At 43.6% G+C, this 19,599-nt stretch overlaps 1 protein-coding gene across 8 annotated transcripts in view; it reads right to left on the reverse strand.

Annotated features, from left to right (window-relative positions):
- The window catches only part of C16H16orf71 (chromosome 16 C16orf71 homolog), a 93,066-nt gene that overhangs the window by 58,594 nt on the left and 14,873 nt on the right, over positions 1–19,599 (reverse strand). For 7 of the 8 annotated variants that reach the window (XM_032704144.1, XM_032704150.1, XM_032704148.1 and 4 more), the window contains 3 exons: positions 18,379–18,556; positions 3,868–4,059; positions 1,305–1,460 (listed from right to left, as the gene is read on the reverse strand). In XM_032704144.1, the coding sequence (XP_032560035.1) occupies positions 1,305–1,460; positions 3,868–4,059; positions 18,379–18,556 (526 nt within the window). The remainder of the gene's footprint in view (positions 1–1,304; positions 1,461–3,867; positions 4,060–18,378; positions 18,557–19,599) is intronic. The other variant, XM_032704149.1, reaches the window with a different exon arrangement.

Below are 19,599 nucleotides of genomic sequence, written 5' to 3' on the forward strand. Positions count from 1 at the left end.
TGGCAGTTGTTTTATTCATGACATTTTGGTGCCAGCATCAATCATTTACTTGCAGGAGTACTGGAGCCACAGCTGTCAAACTCCAGGCTTTATGATACATCATGGGAAATTCAACCTTTGCTGCTCACAGGCAGGCAGCTGCAAGGGAAGAACTCTTGCTGCAGCTGAGTATGGGAAGTTAATTGAGTTCTTAAAACTTGTTTACATCTTCTATTCCATTTAAACTTCACACGATGTGTCCAGCAGGTATAATCCAGATACCTGGGGGTATATCTGTTAACGTGACTGGGGTGTAACAGGCAAAAATAGAGCAGAAATTCCACTATTGGCTCACTAAAGCCACAAGTATTGCTTTGAGCCCCCTGAGAGGATCTCAGCAGCCTCAGCAGAGCACAGGGCAGCACCTCAAAGGATACTCAGTGATAGGATAGTTGTTCAAGCAAGTGGTTCTCAGGAGATCTGGGGTACACACAGATTGTTGCTCCCCAGATATACCTGGGTACACTTTCCAGTAAGAGTCAGCTACACTGCATAGGTAGGACAGGTATTTATACCAGGCAAGAGTAGCAATAACACCTAAAAAACTGTCTCCAAAAAAGAAATAGGAAGAAGATGCTCAGAATTCCAACCTGTATTGTATCAGCTCCATGAAAAGACAGAACCAACAAATCCACACCTGCTATTTTGTAGCTCTGCTGTGCTCAGGACACAGATTCATATCATGCCCTACACATTGCAGGTGCCACCTGCATGTGCTTGTGTGCAAGACCATCCAGCTTGGTGTTTTATTGCACAGTACAGGCCCTGTTGTCTTCCAGACTTGAGGGAACAGAGTTTCAGGTCATGATTCCAGGCCCTGATTCCTGGGAGCCAAAGAACAAGACAGTATTCCCTCTCCTATGCCACACTCTTCACATGGTTAAAGTACAAGAGGAAAAACCATTATATGTCCCAAAGATGTGTCTCCTCTGAAGCCAGTTAAATTTCTGCAGTGTGAGGTTACAGCTAATGAGCAATAGAGAAAAAATTATGCCATAGAGAGCTGGTTTCTTGTCTGCACAAAAACTAAATTCAGCAGCACTGAGGACAGCTTGGGTTGGCAATTAGCTGTAAGCAATCTTTCAGTTCCCACAGTACTGGGCTGGTCCCCCACTCCAATTTAGAGCAGCACTTATGCTGCTCTCTCCTGCCTTGCTGAAATTTGAGCTCAAATTGGCATATGCAGGGCTGGTGCTTAGTCAAGAACACTGGTACCTGCCTATGGCTGTCGTGCACAACCAGCAGGTGTAAATGCTGCTACTCACTTGTGTCTCCTGGGTCCTGGGGCAGCTCTGGGCTGAAGACTCATCTGCTGGGATCAGACCAGCACAGAGGGCCAAGCCTTCCTCCCTCCAGGCCTGCTGCAGCCCCACCACCTCAAACAGAGCTTTGGGGCCATTGTTCCTTTTCAAAGGAGACACCTGTAAATCCATTGGAACAGAATTTGACTTTTAGATGGACTGAAAAAGAAACCCTTTATCTTTTTCTGTTGCCTTTGAGTAGAGCCCCCCAACATACAACAATCCAGGGAGCACTCTAGTTTGATTAGTAGATTATTGATTTTTCTACTGGTTAAACCATAGCTAAAGACCAAATTAAATAACGTGCGTTTTTCACTATGTGACAGCAAAAATGCACATTATTTCCCTAGTTCAGCAAGGAGTGAGAACAGAGTCCCTGTCCATGCTGCTCAGAACATTCCTGTCAGAGCAGCACCATGTGTGCCTTTATCAATGATAAGGAGATCAGTCCCAGTTCAAAAATCAATGCTAAGTGATGATCTAATTCCAAGTAGCTAATGGAGGCTTCCCTAATAAGCCTTTCTTTTCCCCATTGGTGATCACTAATAGGCCAAACCCCATCAATCCCCATCCACTGAATCCCCTTTCAGTTTGACTGAGGTGAGTTCTTTTTGATGGGTTTTTTTTGTGCACACGTGTGTGGGAGGCAAACATCTTATTTTCCACTATACACATCTGATTTAAACAAAACAGGCTAAGAACTGACTTCTGCCAATCCCAAGATGAACCCTGGACATAACTAATTATTGTAAATACCACAGAGAGAGGGTTCTAGTAGGAAGACTGCTTGAAGTCAGAAGAAACATGACACACTTCAACATGCAGAATACATGAAAAACTTTATTATAGGTTAGAAAAAAAGACAGGAGTGACACCTGAAACAGAGTATGGAGGCACTGGAGCACCTGCAAAACAGGTGAAAGAGGGCAGAAAGCCATGGGAAGCCAGGCACAGGGAATCAGCAAAGCCAGGAGAAGGGAAGAGCAGCCCTGTGAGGCAGAGATGCCTGAACCAGAACACACTCTGGATGAAGAGAGAGGCAAGTTTGAGCTACAGGATTGGAATTCCTTCCCAGAGTTCTGGTGGATAAGTGTTGTTCTCACACTTTATACCACCACCACAGTCTGTAGATGGATTATCAGCTCTGCTGTTTACTGCACACATAAGCCCAAACTATTTACAGTGAGATAAAGGCCTTCAGAACTATGTTCTCAACACAGTACCTGAGTGGATTTTCCAGGTCAGCTGGATCACTTACAATATCAGTACCCAGCCCTTGAGTGCTCTGAGCACTGGTTTCACATGGGAAATTCTGCAGCAGCTCTGCCACTGGGGAATGTTTTCACCTGGAGGATGCTCTCAGCTGGCACCAACCAGTACATCTCCAATGAAATCAATAAAGATATGCTGATTTACACAAGCCAGGGAGTCAGTGGAATTACATAGATTACCAGATAAGAATTTGGTCTAAAAAAGCCGCAACATTTTCAATTCTTTCAATGAAAGAATTGCAGAATTTTCCATTACTATGCAACAGCTGTTTGAGAATCTGTGTGCAATAAATTGATGGATTTTACCCCCATTTGTCTTCAGCACAAAGTCCATCTCAACATGTGACCCTACACTCAGCAGAGTGACACTAAGCCCTGGAAGCTGAGATATCCTTTGAGGCTTGGAGAGAGCTACTACACATCAGAGTTCTGGGCTTTTTAATGGGAATAACACAGGAGAAGCAAGCTCACACTGCAGCTGGTCATGAGCTAACCAGGCTCTGAATAGAAGATCCAGGCTCTGGGGCTGTTCCAGTGGTGATTTTCATTAGCACTGAACTAACACTAAAGAATGTTAGCAATGTTTTAATGGAAGCATGAACATCATTAACAATTAATTCTGTTTAAGTGGAGTTTAAGTGATTTAAAAGCCTGGTGCAGGCTGGCTGCTCAGGGTGAAATCTACCTTGACTGCATGGATCAGTATTGGTATCCCAGGGAAAAGAACAAGGCCAGAATGCAGAGTGGGAAGGGAAAATACACATTGCCTGTTTTCCTAGGGGTTGGATGAGGAAGGAGAGAGGAAGAGGTGGCTTTTTAGAGGAGAAAACCACATGAACCAAAGGACAATTAAGATGAAGTAGTCCCCCACTTGTTTACAGCCCTCTCGACTACCAGAAAGGATCTATTCTTATCTAGAATAAGTGGTTAGAAACAGGCATCTGTATCCATCAGCTTCTTTTCCAAAGACAAAAGTCAAACACTTCCAGCAGCCACTTTTAACAATTGTGAGTCTGGCCCAACAATTTTTTACTTCTTCATGAACTACAGACACAATCCAACTCCCACGGACTTCAGAGAGACTTTTATTTACTGACTCTAAGGTGAATTAGAACATAATTTCCCCGTTTTTCAGCCACTGTTTTGTAGCTGTTGTAAAGAGAGGAGATTTCAAGAGTGATTATATATTCACTGGAGGTCAAAACACAGCCTTCATCACTCAGAACCTTTTGTGCCCTGGCACTGCATGTACTCACCAGAGAGAGCAGCCACGTCACGAGGGCCTGGTAGATGTTGGCTGCTCCCAGCACCTTGTCAGGCACCTGCCCATCACACTGATCTGTGGCCACTTGGCCACAGCTTGTCAGCCTAATGGTCAGCAGCAGCACCTCATTCTTCACACTCTGTGGGCCAGGCAATGTGTCAACAGCTGGCAAATAAGAGGCTTCCTGTCAAAAAAAAAAAAAAAAGTACTAAAATAGAAGTAATTTGGATTACTGGAACTGTTTCATCATCGAGAATTAATTACATTTGCTGCCATCACAGGAGAGGCAATTAATACCCAAAGAGCATTTATCAAAGAGCCACAAAAGCCAGGTCATTCTATCAGTGACACCTCCTTGAGCACTTTGGTTTTTCTTGGACAGCTGTCACCTGGCTCTTCATTCAGTAACACACTGCTTGGTGAATGGAAGGTTCTGTGGTCACAGCTGGAAAAGTATGATTGAACTTATCCTGTATTCTTTAAGATTCAGTGTTTTGGCTTTTCTTTTTTTTTTTTTTTAATCCCTGTAAAGCCTTCAAACAAGCCTGATAGTGTGAAAACTCGTGATTTTCTACTTCACCTACCATTGCTCATTTCATAGATTATGTCCTGTTTAAGTGAACTCACCTTCTTTCTTCACTTTAGTATTGATACTTGGTTATTTAGGATGCAAATTCCCACTCCTCTAAGAGATCTGTTCAAGAACCAACTTCAAGCTTGAATTGTAGACTTACAGTTTTTTGTCCTTCCAAAGATGCAGCAGCTACAGCTTGTTCTTCCTATCTATGTTCAATTTGTTGCCCCTGACATTTCTTTGGTAAATTAAGAAGCTAGTCTCTAAAATCACAAAGATTCTCCAGTCCACTGAAGAGTACTGCTCCTCAACATTTATGATTATAAAATCGTGGAATGGTTTGGGTTGGAAGGGTCCTTAAAGCTCCTCTCATTCCACCTCCTGCCATGGGCAGGGACAACTTCCCCTAGACCAGGTTGCTCCAGGCTCCATCCAGCCTGGTCTCATGTTTTCAGTTGCTTCCTGTAGCCCATAATGAGGATGTCTGCCCACTCCTTTACACTGAATTAACCTTAATTTGATTTACCTGAATTTACTTTGAAAGCAAAGTAAGCTAAATCCAATTAAAGCCACTTTAATTCTGAATTAAAACGTCCACAAAGGTGTATAATGACTAATCCACTTCACAAGTTAATGGAGCTTGACTTGTGTGTTGGTCCTCAAATCAGACAGCTGCTTAAAATAGTTCAAACCCCGAAAAACTAATAAAAATCCCCAAGCAGATCTACTGTGTCACCCAGTGTTTTGCTGCCAAAACATCTGCCACAGGCCCAGCACTGCCTACGAGTGCCAAATAAAAACTGCAATTAGTAGTAAAGGAAGAACAGTCACACCAAAGTGTCTGATGCTGCAGAATAACATTACTAATGCTACTATTCCTGGGGAGCCAGCAGAAATCCTCTGGGCTTTCATCCTACTTCATCTGAGGAAGAAGAACCTGGAGACCATCAGGAAAAAAAGACTTTCTATACTCTGTATTGGAGAATTGATTCTTTTTCCATCTCTCAAGGGTGTGGGGATAAATAAGAGGAGATAAAACCACTATCTACTACTAATTTTCCAGCAGGAAATTTCCAACTATTCCAAATTTGCTTGGCTCAGCAGCAAGGGAGGGCTCAATAGGTTTTCTGACAAAGATCAGGTAAGAAATTTAGTTATTGAGGTTCCTTCTGAGTGAGGTATTGAGCAAGGTTGGTCCCTCCCTCTCCTCCCTCTGCCAGACTCCTCACCCCAACAAGAATCTAGGTGTAGAACTTAACCAATACCAGAAATATTAAGTCTAATGAACAAAAAAAGGGAACAAATCCTGTTTAATTCTGGGCACAAATTGCTGAAGTAAGATTCAGTGCCTTCTGGGTATAATCTTCCCACAGCACTGCCCAATTTACCCAGTTTACCTATGAAGAGAGTTTCATTTGCCTACTTGTTCCACTGGCTTTTATTTGTGGCAGTATTAGGCTATAAAAAATTTAAAATTACTCAAATGCTGGGATATTTTTGTTTCTCTGTCTGGAATTGTGCTGTCAATCAGAGACAGGCAGCTGACTATAGTGAAGGGCCAACAATTACCAGAGAGTAAATAAGATAAAATTTCCTTTTTCCACACACTTGCTATTTTATTCTGCAGTTATAGTTTATGGTGTTAGAAGCTGCAGCTCTTCAGCTCAGTTTTCCAACCACTCTCAGCTCTGGCCTTTTTTTTCCCACTCTGATATAACAGTGAAAGTAGGAGCAGTAACTACACCAAGCAGGGGAGGAAGAACCTCTTCAGATCCACATGGAAATGAAATGAGGAGAAAGGAATTGCAAGATAACTTAAGGATGACCACACACTTCAGCCTTCAGCTACAGTGGCATTGAACTTACACACATAGAGGCACGATGGCCTCAGGCTGAGATTAAGTATTAGGAAGAAACTGAGGGTGGTGAGGCCCTGGAATGGATTTCTCTGGGAAGCTGTGACTGCCCCATCTCTGGAAGTGTCCAAGGACAGGCTGGACAAGGCTTGGAGCAACCTGGGCTAGTGGAAGGTGTCCCTACCCATGGCAGGGGGTAGAATGAGATGAGCTTTAAGGTCCCTTCCAACTCAAACCAGTCTGTGATAATCCCAAAGTAAACTACTATTCAGAAAACCCCAAAATGTGAAGACTCCTGTATAGACAATCATTTTTTTTTTTTAAGTGGCATTTTATCTCCATATTATTATTATTTTTAAAACAAAACCCAGAGATCTACAATCACAGCAAGCCAAAACTTAGTGGACACAAGTTTTCCAGCCAGACAAACATCATTTTGTTTCTAATAAAATAGCTCAAATTAGTTAAATGATGCCTTTGTTGATTTTTTTTAAAAAGAGTAGTGGGCATTGCCTTTGGACAGAGAGCTGCTAAGATGTGGAAATACTACCAAAGCTATGAGAGGCTGGAATGACCGAAGAGCAGCTCAGGAGCCAGGGGAGCTTGGTGACAACTTCACAAAGATTTCCCACAAGAACCAACTCACCCAGTCTGAGGGCTTGCCCTAGTGGTAGGAGAGGTCAAGAAGAAGCCTTTTCTTTTTTATTTTAACAGGTATAGTCTCTCTTTTTCCGGTAAAGAAAACTTGCATATTCCCCTTCCAGCTCCTTTTTCAACACTAATTGATGCTAACACAGAAACAAGGCATCATATCCCATAAAATACACTCCCTACTACACTGAGCAGAGTCTGCAGCAGAAAGACCTACATCCAAACATCCACCACATGGAAAATGAAGATAAGTTATACTCACACAGTCTCCTCCTCCTTCATCAGAGGGGGGTGAGTGAAGGGGAAGGGGAGGAACAGGAAGACTCTTACTCTCATTGGCTGGAGACTTAATCAAAATAATTGTTTTCAGCCATCTCTAAATTTATCCCTCTGTGTCATCTGCACCCTTGCCTGGATCCCAGATTTAAGAGGCAATCCTTGATGAATGGCAAATCACTGCCTGCAGGATCTTTTGCCAAAGGATGCATCTGCTGGAGGTTTGTAAATGTGAGCTGATTTCTAAGCACTGTAGCAGCTCGAGCTAATTTCTCTAATGAACATTCCACACTCATTCTCCAGCTGCAGCAGCTTTGGCATTGCACGTTCCTGCTTTGTTATGGGCAGAGCTGGTGGTACAAGACACAGCCATGTTGATTCTGTTCTTATATACCTATTTTTCCTGCAGGCTTTTTAGGACACATTTAACAATTCTGGCCACCTAAGGCAAAGCAGATTTCGCTCTTCCATGGCTTCTAAAAATTCTCGCATTAGATGAAGACATATTGGAAATGTCAAGTGTTTGTTCATTTTCATTCTGTGGGGAAGGAGAAATGATGACAATGCCATCTGTTAGATTATTTGAAATTCCACATTAAAGCATGGAACAAACCCTGAAACCAATCAAAGAACTGCTTTATCATTGCAAAGTGGAAGCAATGGGTAAGAACAGCAGAGCATCTGCATTTCCTGCATGCAACTGGCAGAACACACTAATTAGGAAGGTAACTTTTAACGACAAAGAAGAGAGTACAATTGATGTTAATGGTCTGAATAGTCTTTCTGTAAATGCATTTCTGTACTGAATTTGCTCTCTATAGCACCACTGGCTTTCTGAGTATCAGAGATGCTGAGGTCATGGATCTGAAAAACACCACATTGGCAAGATGTTATGGAAATTTCTGATGTGAACTGTGCCTCAGATTGCTCAAATGGAGGAGTTCTGATCCTCCAAAGCAGATAACTCTGCCCAAGTAGGATTGCAGGAATTCAAGGAGCTGTGTAATGGAGCATTATTTGCTCTGATCTCTCTAGTTTTCAATTCAGGGCATTACAGATCATGTGAGTTGAAGTTAAAAATATAATAATAGAGAAAATTTCTTGGCTGAAAGTTATCTTTTTGTTCTGGGCAATTATTCTTAGCCTTGGGCATGAAGAATAAAACCTTTCCTGGTTCAGAAGAAGCCACTTCTCCATCTCTGGCAGCACGAGTGTGCTAAGCTAGAGAGTGTCTCTGCTGGAGCACAAAGAGGGCAAGTGACAAAGAGAAACATTGGCTTGTCACCAGAAATTCCTGAACTCAGGAGTGCAGTGAGACATGGAAGGAGCTGAGCTCTGCCTGCCACAGGAACCAAGGACAGCAGAATCCACTGGGCACACCTTTTGTGTTGCTGCCAGCTGAGCATGGGCAACCCTGAAGTAGTTTTATTGCCACCACAACACTGCAACGAAAATCCCTCTTCATTCTCTCTATAAACCCTCTCAGCACAACCAAAGGCAACAGGGAGATGTGAATTCCACTGCTCTGTGCCACACAAGGGAATTCTGAGCTGCTTCCCTGGAGTTAACAATTCATCTGTGCTATCAAAGATATGGATAAACCCTCTTCCATGGGAGGTCAGGATCTGGCCCATAGTATGGATCAGGATCACACAGGCACAGAGTGTTTTTGGCTGAAACTCAACAAGTTTGAATTCAGCTAAAAACCCATCAAATAACTGGTAACAAACAGCTTTTTTGGTTTTTTTACATACAATTTCTTCTTTATTTTTTAGAAGTGTAAAGATTTCCTGATAAAGGCTCAACCCAGGTAAACAAAGGCCTGAAAACTGCACTAAAATTTAAATCAAAGTAGCACTGAACACTGTTTGCTTTCTGAGACACAATCATTAAAAATGAGAAGTGCCTTTTCCATGATTGGTGTTTACACTCCAGTAATACTTGGAGAGGCTCAGAAGAATTCACAGCCTCATTGTGCCAGTGTTCTGAGCACATGTAACAAAAAGTTCCTCCTCTAATGAGTTTATACTCCTGGTTAATGAGAAGCAGCTGAAATGAGTAAAGGACGTTTAATTACTTGCACATTTCATGTGAGCACAAGATCCTGATTCCCAGTCTTGTGCTCAGCTCTGGCATGAAGTATTTCTCTGTGGAACTGCAAAGTGAGGATAATATTCCCTTATCCTAGTCCCTTGCCTAGCTGGATTAATTATCAAAAGCCTGTAAAGCACACTGAAGAGGAGGAGTGTAAGATTATCAACAAACTTTCAGAAATCTGTTCTCTTTCTTTACACTCCTGAAACAGTGTCACAGCCTCTAAAACCCAAACAGTAATATCTTGTCTGCATCTTCCACAATCTTGTTCTTCAAATGATTCTAAACTGCCTCCCAAATAAAATATGCCACAATTTCTAGCAGAGAAGGGAATTGTCCATGGTCACTCAGAAATGCTGTGACAGAGCATGGAATTGGTCCTCAGCCATCCGAAATCTAGGCTGGGATTTGGCACATGCTCCAAGCTGGCTTGAAATCCAACTGAAATGGCTCTGGTTTGGTACTCCAGGAGATTCCCCGTTCCCTGCCCATGGCAGAGGGTTGGAATGAAGTGATCTCTAAGGTCCTCTCCAACCCAAACCATTCTGTGATTGATTCTATGACTCAACATATACTTACCAACTTGGGTAATGCCTCATTTTTTTTTTTTTTTTGCAGTCTTCCCATTTATTTATCTTTTCATGTATTTCCCCTGATTCTCTATGGAAATCCCCACAGAAATAAAGGAAAATCAGGGGTGTGGGGAAGGAAATTATGCTCGGCTGCTTTATCAGGAAGTGACAGCAGAGCTAAAGTGCCTTGTTTTTCAGCCTGTCAGCTTCCAGTTTAAATGGACTGTGTCCAGCTTGTCCCAGGCTCCGTGAGCTTCCCTCCAGCTACAAAATACCCTTCAGGTAACCCCCTCAGACCTGTGAATTTAGGGTTGGTGATCCTGAGAAGTGCTAAGTGCTTACAGTGTCCCCTGAAGCCTGTGGGAACTCCAGGTTGGCACAAGAGCTGGACTGAGCTCAGTGTTTGCAAAAGAAAAGTAACTGCATGATTCTTCCACTTCATAATCTCAGATAAAGCCCAGAATTCCATTCCCTGCCACTGAGAATAATGCTCTGTAATGAGTATTTGGGTAATAATGTGTTTACAAGTTGTGACCAAGCTTACCCCCCAGTGTGCTAAGATTTGGAACACGAGCCCATCTTAAGTCAATGCTAAACAAGAAGGCATGAGGAAAAGCAGGAATCCAGTTCAAATTATACAGGTTCTTTAATAGCAGTGTGGTGTGTCAGGCAAGTCTGTACATACCCTTTGAGAAACAGAGGGGCAGAATCAGCCTCCTTTCATCTACAAATAGCATCAATGATCACAGCCCTGAGGTAAGGCCAGGAGTTGTGAATTCTATTTTGATTCCAAGAGAGAGATTCATGGCAGAAAGTATTTCTCTGTATAATTACAGTGACTGGCACTTGTTCATACACATTGCAAACTCAGGGCAGCTACTCCTTCTGCCAACAAACACAGGGCCTGTCAAAGAGCAAGACCTGGTAAGACAAAAAGCATAGAAATGGTTTTCCATTCTCCTGCCTACTTCTAAATCAGGATTAGAATTTAGCCCATGGATGTTTTACATTATTGTCTTCTCTTCAAGTTTAATCTGAACATCCTCCTAATGTGAAAGGAGGAGTATTCAGGACCTCTACTGGCAGCAAGTTCATGCATGTAATCCTGGAAACTAAATTCCTTATACTTATATTAACCTTTCCCTTAAGCAACAGCAACCAATGTTCCCATCTGTCAAGATCATGCATAAGTATATTGAAGAATAAGCCTAAACTAATTTTAATCATTTCCAAGATATGCCGAGAAATATAAAGGATTAAGTATTTCCCACTGTCCTGGGGCGTCTTCCAATTCCAGTCAGAGAAACAGCACTGGAAGCACTCACTGCTTTGTAAAGACCTGACTGTTCAGTTGGTTCCACAGCTGGAAAGTGCAGTGCCCAAAAGTAGGAGCCCCTGTGAACCACCAGACTGGGACTTCAGGCAGCAGTTCACATGCAAGGTTCTCCATAGCTTTTGGGTGGTCCTGTGGCATTCAGGACAGGAGAGTTTCCTGATTCTGGGCATTTATAAAAAAATTTGGCTGAAAAACCTATTAAAGCAGTCACCAGGTTAGCAAAGCAGCATTTCTGTATGGCACTTTGACCTGCTCTGGCTGTGTGAGCAGAACTAGTGATGTAAAGCACACCAGGACGTTAAGTACAGCCTGTCCTAAGAGTGCCCAGCACACATTCCATAACATTCCTGACTCAGGGAGCATGGAGAGCAAGCTCTGCCTGTGCAGAGGGAGTTGTTTATAACACAGACATGTAAGGCCTAGATCCTCTGCTTTGCTTATTAAGGCAAATCCTTAGGCTAGATCCGTGCCATCCCGAGCCACGCCGAGGCCTCAACCCTCTGGCTTGTGCAGCCAAGGACACCAGAACCAGCCACATCCACCCAGAGAAGGATGAAGCTCTGTGCCAGGAAATCCTACCCCCTTTGCTTTCCCTGGCACCAAGTGGGCAGATGAAGAGGAGGCCAGAGACACAGGCTCTGTGCCAGCTAACATGCTGGAAAAACATTTTCTTGGGAACTTCCACCTTATTCCGAATCCTCTGTGCTGGACTAGTGGTACAAACAGGAGTCTTGGCCTCCTGTCTCTGCGTGCTAACTTTAACTCCATCTCTAATTGCCTTAGTTTATTTTTAAGCATTTCTTGAGTCGAGGCAGCAGGTTCATTAAGTACAAGAGATTTTAATCTTGTTTCAGGAACTCATTAAGTACCTTGCTGTAAGAAAAAGGAGGAATTCAGGGGCCATCTGCTGGCTGTTGGGCACAGCACTGTGGCCACAACCCTGGTGACAGGCCAGGAGGGAGAAAACTGGGAGCCAAGCACAACCCAAACTCAGCTCTGATTCCTGATGATTTAGTGTAGGAAATATTTGGTGATATTTTCAATTAGCAGCCTTTTATAATCTATATTAAAGTAATAGTACATGCTAAATGCTGTTTTAATTACTTTTGCACTCGTGCAAACATAGCTTTGGTTCAGTGTCAATGAAAACATCTGGTCACAGGTGATTTATACAACCAGGATCAGTTTTGGAGTTATACAGATATACAAAAATTCAACTACTGTGTCACAAACCCATTATAACAGTAATGGGATTTAATGGATTTCCTCACCCTCTCTAAATCTGTGTATTGCAACACATTTTGGGGGATGAACTGGCATTTCTATACAGCAGTGGCATAAAACCTATTCCTTCATAACTGGTTCATCAGCCCTTTGTACATTCTTTATACTGAGACATTAATTTCAGTTTCTTACAGTCCTTTTCCTTTACGCATTTTCCACTCAGCAATAAAAAGGGTATATTTTTAAATACTGCTTAGGACATCACCTAAGTGCAGTCATGTGAGCTGCTGAGATGCCCAAGTGCTGTGGTCCAGCTGGTAAACTGCTGGTTTGGGATCCTGAGATCCACAATGTCCTTGAACAACCCAAAGATGTAAGAAAAGGGCAATTTCCAATGTTGATGTCAGCACTATTGCCTTAAAAAGATCAAAACACCCATAGAATAGCAACAGAGGCACCTATTTTAGTAAGGCAGGTAAAGAATCAAAAGCATTTTACTGACAACTGTGCAGATCAAGGCACCTCCTCAATAAAAATAACTTACGGGGCCACCAATTGAACTAAAAATACTTCTACAAGTTTTGGAAATCAATCCTTACTTTCCCAGTTACTAAACATACAGAACTTCAGCACGACTCTTGGTGGTAAATATGGATTTTGTCACAGATTTTCCCACAAAGAGATATCAAAGAGAGAATAAGGCCATAAAAAGGGCAGGAAGATTTTGACCATAGTAGAGTGTTAATTCTGTGGGAATTCAAGTAGAAAATCTTGTGGTTGAGAATTCTACCTGACATCAGTAAGCTGAGTCAATGCTGTATTAACATAAAGAACCTACTGATTTGGACAGAAAGGTTTTGGAGTCTGTGTTTACTGCCTGGAAAGGAAAGTATTCACATAATCTATTTGTTAAGGCAGAATGACTTGGTTGTGCCTGGATGTTTTTGTTTTGTAAGCCAGTTGTAAGGCTGAGCTGCAAGGAGATGAGGATTATGGTAATACAATTACTAATACAAGGTTGGCCAAAGTGATTGTGTATGCCAAGAAAAATGAGATGCCTCAGAATGAGTCAACACATTCATTTCCCAAACAGTTTGGCTGTGCAAGGCAGATAAAACAGTGTTTATAAGGGACTGGTTACAAGATGGTTCCTAATAGCTTTCAAACGACGTTATCTTGTTCTGCCATATAAAACAATGATAAAGCAATAAAAAGACAACCAAGGTGAAGCCCTGCTGAAAACACCCACTTTGTCCCAATAATAAAAGAGCTTAATACAAGCGAAATGCTAGTTGTTCCCTGTTAGATGAATTCCAAAGCTGGAAAAGTGGCAGGGCCATGAGCACCACCCCCTGCAGGGGTTTGGCTGCCTGGGTTCGAGGCCAGAGCTGACAGCAGCTCACGTGTGTCGTGTGGGGCTGCTGTGGAAGGAACTGTGTGAAGCTGCTGGGCCCGTCCCCCTTTGCTCAGGAGCTGCCACAGAAAGGGACTTGGGGGTCCTGGTCAATGGCAAGTTGAATATGAGCCAACAGTACCCTGGCAGTCAGGAGGGCCAGCCGTGTCCTCCTGGGACAGCAGGCACCAGGCTGGGTGAGGGAGGGGATTGTCCCGCTCTGCTCTGCCCTGGGGTGGCCTCACCTCAACATTGGGGCAGTTTGGGGCACCACAGCATAGGAAAGATATGAGGCCATTAGAGAGTGTCCAAAGGAGGGCAAGGAAGATGGGGAAGGGCCTTGATTTGAAGCCTTGTGAGGACACTGAGGGCACTTGGTGTGTTCAGCTGGAGGAGACTGAGGGGAGACCTCACTGCAGTTCCAACTTCCTGAGGAGGGGTAGAGGAGGGGGGGCAGGGACTGAGCTCTGCTCTGGGGGGACCAGGGACAGCACCCAGAGAATGGCTGGAGCTGTGTCAGGGCAGGGTCTCAGGAAAAGGTTCTTCCCCCAGAGGCTGGCTGGGCACTGACCAGGCTCCCCAGGGCAGTGGGCACAGCCCCAAGGCTGACAGAGCTCCAGGAGGGTTTGGACAACGCTCTCAGGGACATGGTGGGATTGTTGGGGTGTCCTGGGCAGGGGCAGGAGTTGGACTCAATGATCCTTGTGGGTCCTTTCCAACTCAGCATATTCTATGATTCTGCATTTCAGCTGAGACATTTCCCTTGGTCCTTGTCAAGCTACACTGCAGCTCTACCTCTGCCTGGCACCTCACTCACCTGAACTGACCCTTCATTGACTGGCTTCATCCCTACAGACACCCTGGGGCATCCCTGCACTGGCTGACCACATGTCCTGTCCCTGGACCCACTCCTGTCCCTGGGTTGGCTTTCTGGCATTGATCTTGGCCTACCTCATTCCCACAGACTTCCCAACTGGCCACCCTCAAATGGAGCTGCTCTGCTCCTCGTCTGGGGACTGTGGGACAGCACTCCTTGCTGGTGAGGCCCCTGCCCTGCTCTCACCTCCAGTTCCTGCTTTGTCTTCCCTAAAGGCAGGACAGGGTAAGAGTGGATATTAGGAAGAAATTAATCCCTGTGAGGGTGGGGAGGCCCTGGCACAGGTTGCCCAGAGAAGCTGCGGCTGCCCCTGGATCCCTGGAAGTGTTCAAGGCCAGGGTGGACAAGGCTTGGAGCAACCTGGGCTAGTGAAAGGTGTCCCTGCCCATGGGGGTGGAACAAGGTGAGCTTTAAGGTCCCTTCCATCCCAAACTATTCTGGGATTCTACAATTCCTAGAGTAACCCGCTTGTGCTGCTCCCAGACATAAATCTCAGTTACGAGCCTGGCAAAAGTAAAAGCTATTATCTGGATCCCACCTAATGGGAATGTAATATGGAAAACAACATCAGTACAAAGTTACTCCATCATAATAAGCAAGATGAATGAAGTGACAGATCAAACCCATTTCATTTACATCCCTATTTAACTGGTTTACGTACTGTGCAGCTTTCCTTCTCCCTCCCTCATCAATAACACTCTGCTCAAACACTGAGACAAACCCTGGGCGTGTTACTCTAAGCTGTTAATTCATCCTGACCTTACAACAAGGATCACATCACCACTCTGCTGCCTTTCACTGGGCTCACATCAGTTCTGAATGAGATCCAAAGATCCAAATGTTGGAACTGAAATAGGTCCAAAGATTCAAATGTGGTCAAGGGGCCCAGTTTCAGAAGAGATCAACTCATGCCAGTCTTAAATTTCACTGAAAGTTTGCCTGGTGAAGGGGAGCAGAAAAAAACTAAACCATTAAAAAATACAGGTTCTTCCATGCATTATTTTTAAAACAAAGAGGTGGGACAGATGGCAAAAGTATTGATACCTAAAGACACAGATGTGACAGGCAGAATTCTTAGAATGAACCCAATGATTTCCCAGGAAACTTGGTACCTGCATAACCTGAAAATACACTGGATCTCAGCCCCTTCCTCAGGAGCTCAAGTGGTCCTGGAAGTTAGTTCTCAGTCTCCCAAGTTACCTGTACTGTTTGGAAAGTGTTATCCCCAACACTGACTCTCAAAGTGAAGCTGAGGACAGAGTCTGACTGAACTAGGTTAAGAAAAAAACCAGAGCACATTAAATCTGAGTTTCACTGCTTTTATATTTTAGACAAGAACTCTAATGTAACCCTAATGCAGCTTTTTAAATTTCCTTTGCTAGTCTTTTTCAGCATCTCAGCTACAGTAATTGCAGAGTTTCTAAACTTTCTCTCTGATTATTATTCAATTCAATAATTTATGTACATTATAAATGGTCAGAGGAATTCTGGAAACTATGACAAGTGTTCCAGATCTCAACATCTATCACTGCCAAAACAAAGGACTTACAAAACAAATTTGAAAGTGTGCTACTCTGTCAAATACTGGGGCTTGTTCTTTGAATATACATGTTTATATATAGATATTAGATATTTTCACTGAGACATAGCTGCCAAATTATAGCTTCTTTAGTTTTAAATGTCAAAACATTCAAGTTTTTCTATGTTCAGAAAAAAAGAAAGAAAAAAAAACCCTGTTCTAATAAAAAAAAAAAAGCTGCTATCAAGGGGGATTTCAAGTGATCTTATAAAGGACTGTTACATTTGATACATGATGTTGACACATTTTTCATTCTTAATTTTACTAATGAATATTCCTAAAGCAGAACTAAGAGCAAAGTTGCCCACAGGACAGAGTTATTCCAGGTTGTGCTGGCTTGTTTTGCCCGGCAGTGCCTCGGGAGGTCAGGCAGAGGCTTCCCCCAGGCAGGCTGGAAGTTAATTTAGAATCATGGAGTGGTTTGGGTTGGAAGAGACCTTAGAAGTCTTGTCCCACCTTCCACTAGCCCAGGTTGCTCCAAGCCCCATCCAACCTGGCCTTGGACACTTCCAGGGATGGGGCAGCCACAGCTTCTCTGGGCAACCTGTGCCAGGGCCTCACCACCCTCACAGGGGAGAATTTCTTCCCAATATCCCATCTAACCCTGCCCTCTGGCAGTTCAAAACCCCTGCATCTTGTCCTGTCACCCTCTGCCTGTATAAAAGTCCCTCTCTCTCCCTTTAGGTGCTGAGAGCAGCTTCCATGGGCAGCAGAAGGCTGTAAACCCTGGGCAGCAATGCCCACATCCTACTGCCATGACCGGCTGGCAGGAGCATCACCAAATCTATCAGGGGCATATTTCCACTGCCATTCAGCTACAGCAGAGCCACACCCTGAGCTGCACTCCAGAGAAACCCCATTACCAAGCTGTTCTCTTCATTTTATTGGCTTCAGCACAGCAAATATGGGAAATGACCACGATACAGAATAATTCCGCATTACTTGGTGCATTGTCAGGAATGAGATAGCAAGGCTCAAGTAGATTTCTGATGAGCAAGTAAGTGTCTGCATCTTAATAAGGGCTAACTGGAACTGGGTGGTACCTGACAGCAGCAAGAGGCTGAAGGATCCACAACCTTACACCCCCAAAACAGAGCTCTGGGCAGTGCCCTGACCTTGTCAAAGCAGGCTGGTGGAGGGAAAGTCAGCTGGCAGTTTGTTAGTCCTTTACTCCTCATCAGTGATTAAGCCAGTGTTAAATAAAATGAGCTTTCAAATCTCCAGAAACACAGTAGTCAAGTTACAAAACAAACCTGAACGGTCCAGCCCCCAATTTAGGGTTGTAAGGTCTTTCAATTTTTGTACTGACAGAAGAGCTTTGTTATTGCTATCAGCCCAAATAAATCATTATGGACAAATTCTGGAGTTTCTCATCTCCTCTGACCTTCTCAGCTGCCCCTGTGTTCAGTGAACTCAGTGAAAGGATGAAGCAGGACTGCATGTCACAGCATCATGGAATGACTTGGGTTGGAAGGGACCTTAAAGACCATCTTATTCCAACAAGACATATGCAAACCTTCTCAGAAGGAAAACCAGCCCTGTCCTCCAAGCCTTATTTTAGGCTTTGGGAAAAATCAGGATAATTTCATACTCCCTTAATCAGGAGCAAAATCTATTATTAAATTCACAGTCCTCGAAACCTACCCACTAAATTGACCTATAAAGCTGCTGGGGGCAGACAACCAGACAGGACTCAGCATAAGCTTTGCTTTAGGAGTATGACAGTAAAAATATTTCACTTTTTTAGAAAAAGTTATGAAAAATCCTGTGGGAAAGCCTGGTTCCCATGAAGTAGATGACACTGAGCACACCGATTTCAGCAAGCTGGGCTCCTGCTATATTGTGACAGGTTAAAACTCGTGGGCAGCTGCATGAGGAGCACTCCCTGCACAGGAAAGTGGAAAAAATACAATTAGTGTGAGAGAAGAGCTGTGGAACTGCTCATCTCATCAGGTAATGGTGCTCCATAACAAACAGATTTTAAATAATGCAATGAAAATTACTTTTTGCTCTAGGATCACACTTGCCCGTAGCCAGGAAGCCACTGTGAAAGGCAGGGGCAGCCACTGACCATGTGGAACAGAACTGGGGTGTTCTCTGCCATGGGCTGCTTCCCAGACACTGACTGCTGAGGCTGCAATCCCTCCAGCTGCTCCTGGAACCTGAGTCTCCTCTGTCTCTCTTTCATCTGCTCTTCTTTTTGGGATAGCTCTCTTTCACTTTCTTGTGTCCTGAAAAACATAGAGATTCTGCTTTGCTTAAGCTTTTCACTTGGGAGAAAAAGCCACTTGCTCATCTGTTTGCATTTCTTTTTTTTTTTCTTGTATTTATACCACACACTTGAGAGTCAAACATGACATGAAAGGCTAAAATAGATTTAGAAAGATTTTCAGGTGGTTGTGGGGGGCCACAAGAATTTGTCACTGGATGAAATTGTCTCTCTGAGAAAAACACCCAACCTCAAAGCAAAGGAGCAGAGCTCAAACCTCTGATAAGTGGTGATGATCTATTTGGAGATCAAAATTCCTTTAAACAGAGACGTGTTTGTGACGTTTCACTCCCCATCTCCACACCAAAATTCTCAGTCTAACCCCAATTCCTTCCCTATCTGCTATAGGATAGGACAGTGACAAGTTTCCCTGACTTTCCATCTTTCTACGTTTCGATGCCTGCAGGAAGATTTCCTCTGCCATGGAGTTCAATTTCTTCTGAGTTCTTCCAGCCCCAGGCACCCCAAAAATAATGAGAATAGCAAGAAAGAAAACTGAAATCAGTTAAAATCATTGTGAGCTACTACTTGGACAAAAACTAACCCAGCTCCTTGCCTAGCTGTGGGCTCCCATCTCTGTGGCAGGTTAACAAGTAGCCAAAATGGAGTTTTATACTCCTGATGGAAGCAATGAGCTTTAATGTCAGGAATTCCATAGAGGAAAAAACCCTGCAACCAACCATCTGCCATTTAAAGCAAGTACACAGGAGCTGAGGTGTTTAAGTGGTAGGGCCGGCAACTGTTTAACTCTGAACCAGTCCCAGTCTCCAGAGCAGGCACATCCTGATTCCTTCCAGGGCTCATGTGTCAAAGTCATTTCAGTCTGAAAATAGCAGGCAGAATATAACCTTTGAAAAGTCAGTATAATGGAGCTCTCCCAAACAGCTGGGCAGGTGCACAAGGCAACCACCTGATTTCACTTTAAAATCAGACCTTCTGCAGAATACACAACATTAAACTAAGCCCAAGGAGGCAGAGGCCCAAATAACTCTGCTATTTCCTCAACTTATATCACTCTTATTT

Source organism: Chiroxiphia lanceolata, chromosome 16 (assembly GCF_009829145.1).
Source record: "Chiroxiphia lanceolata isolate bChiLan1 chromosome 16, bChiLan1.pri, whole genome shotgun sequence".
NCBI classification, from domain to species: Eukaryota; Metazoa; Chordata; class Aves; order Passeriformes; family Pipridae; genus Chiroxiphia; species Chiroxiphia lanceolata.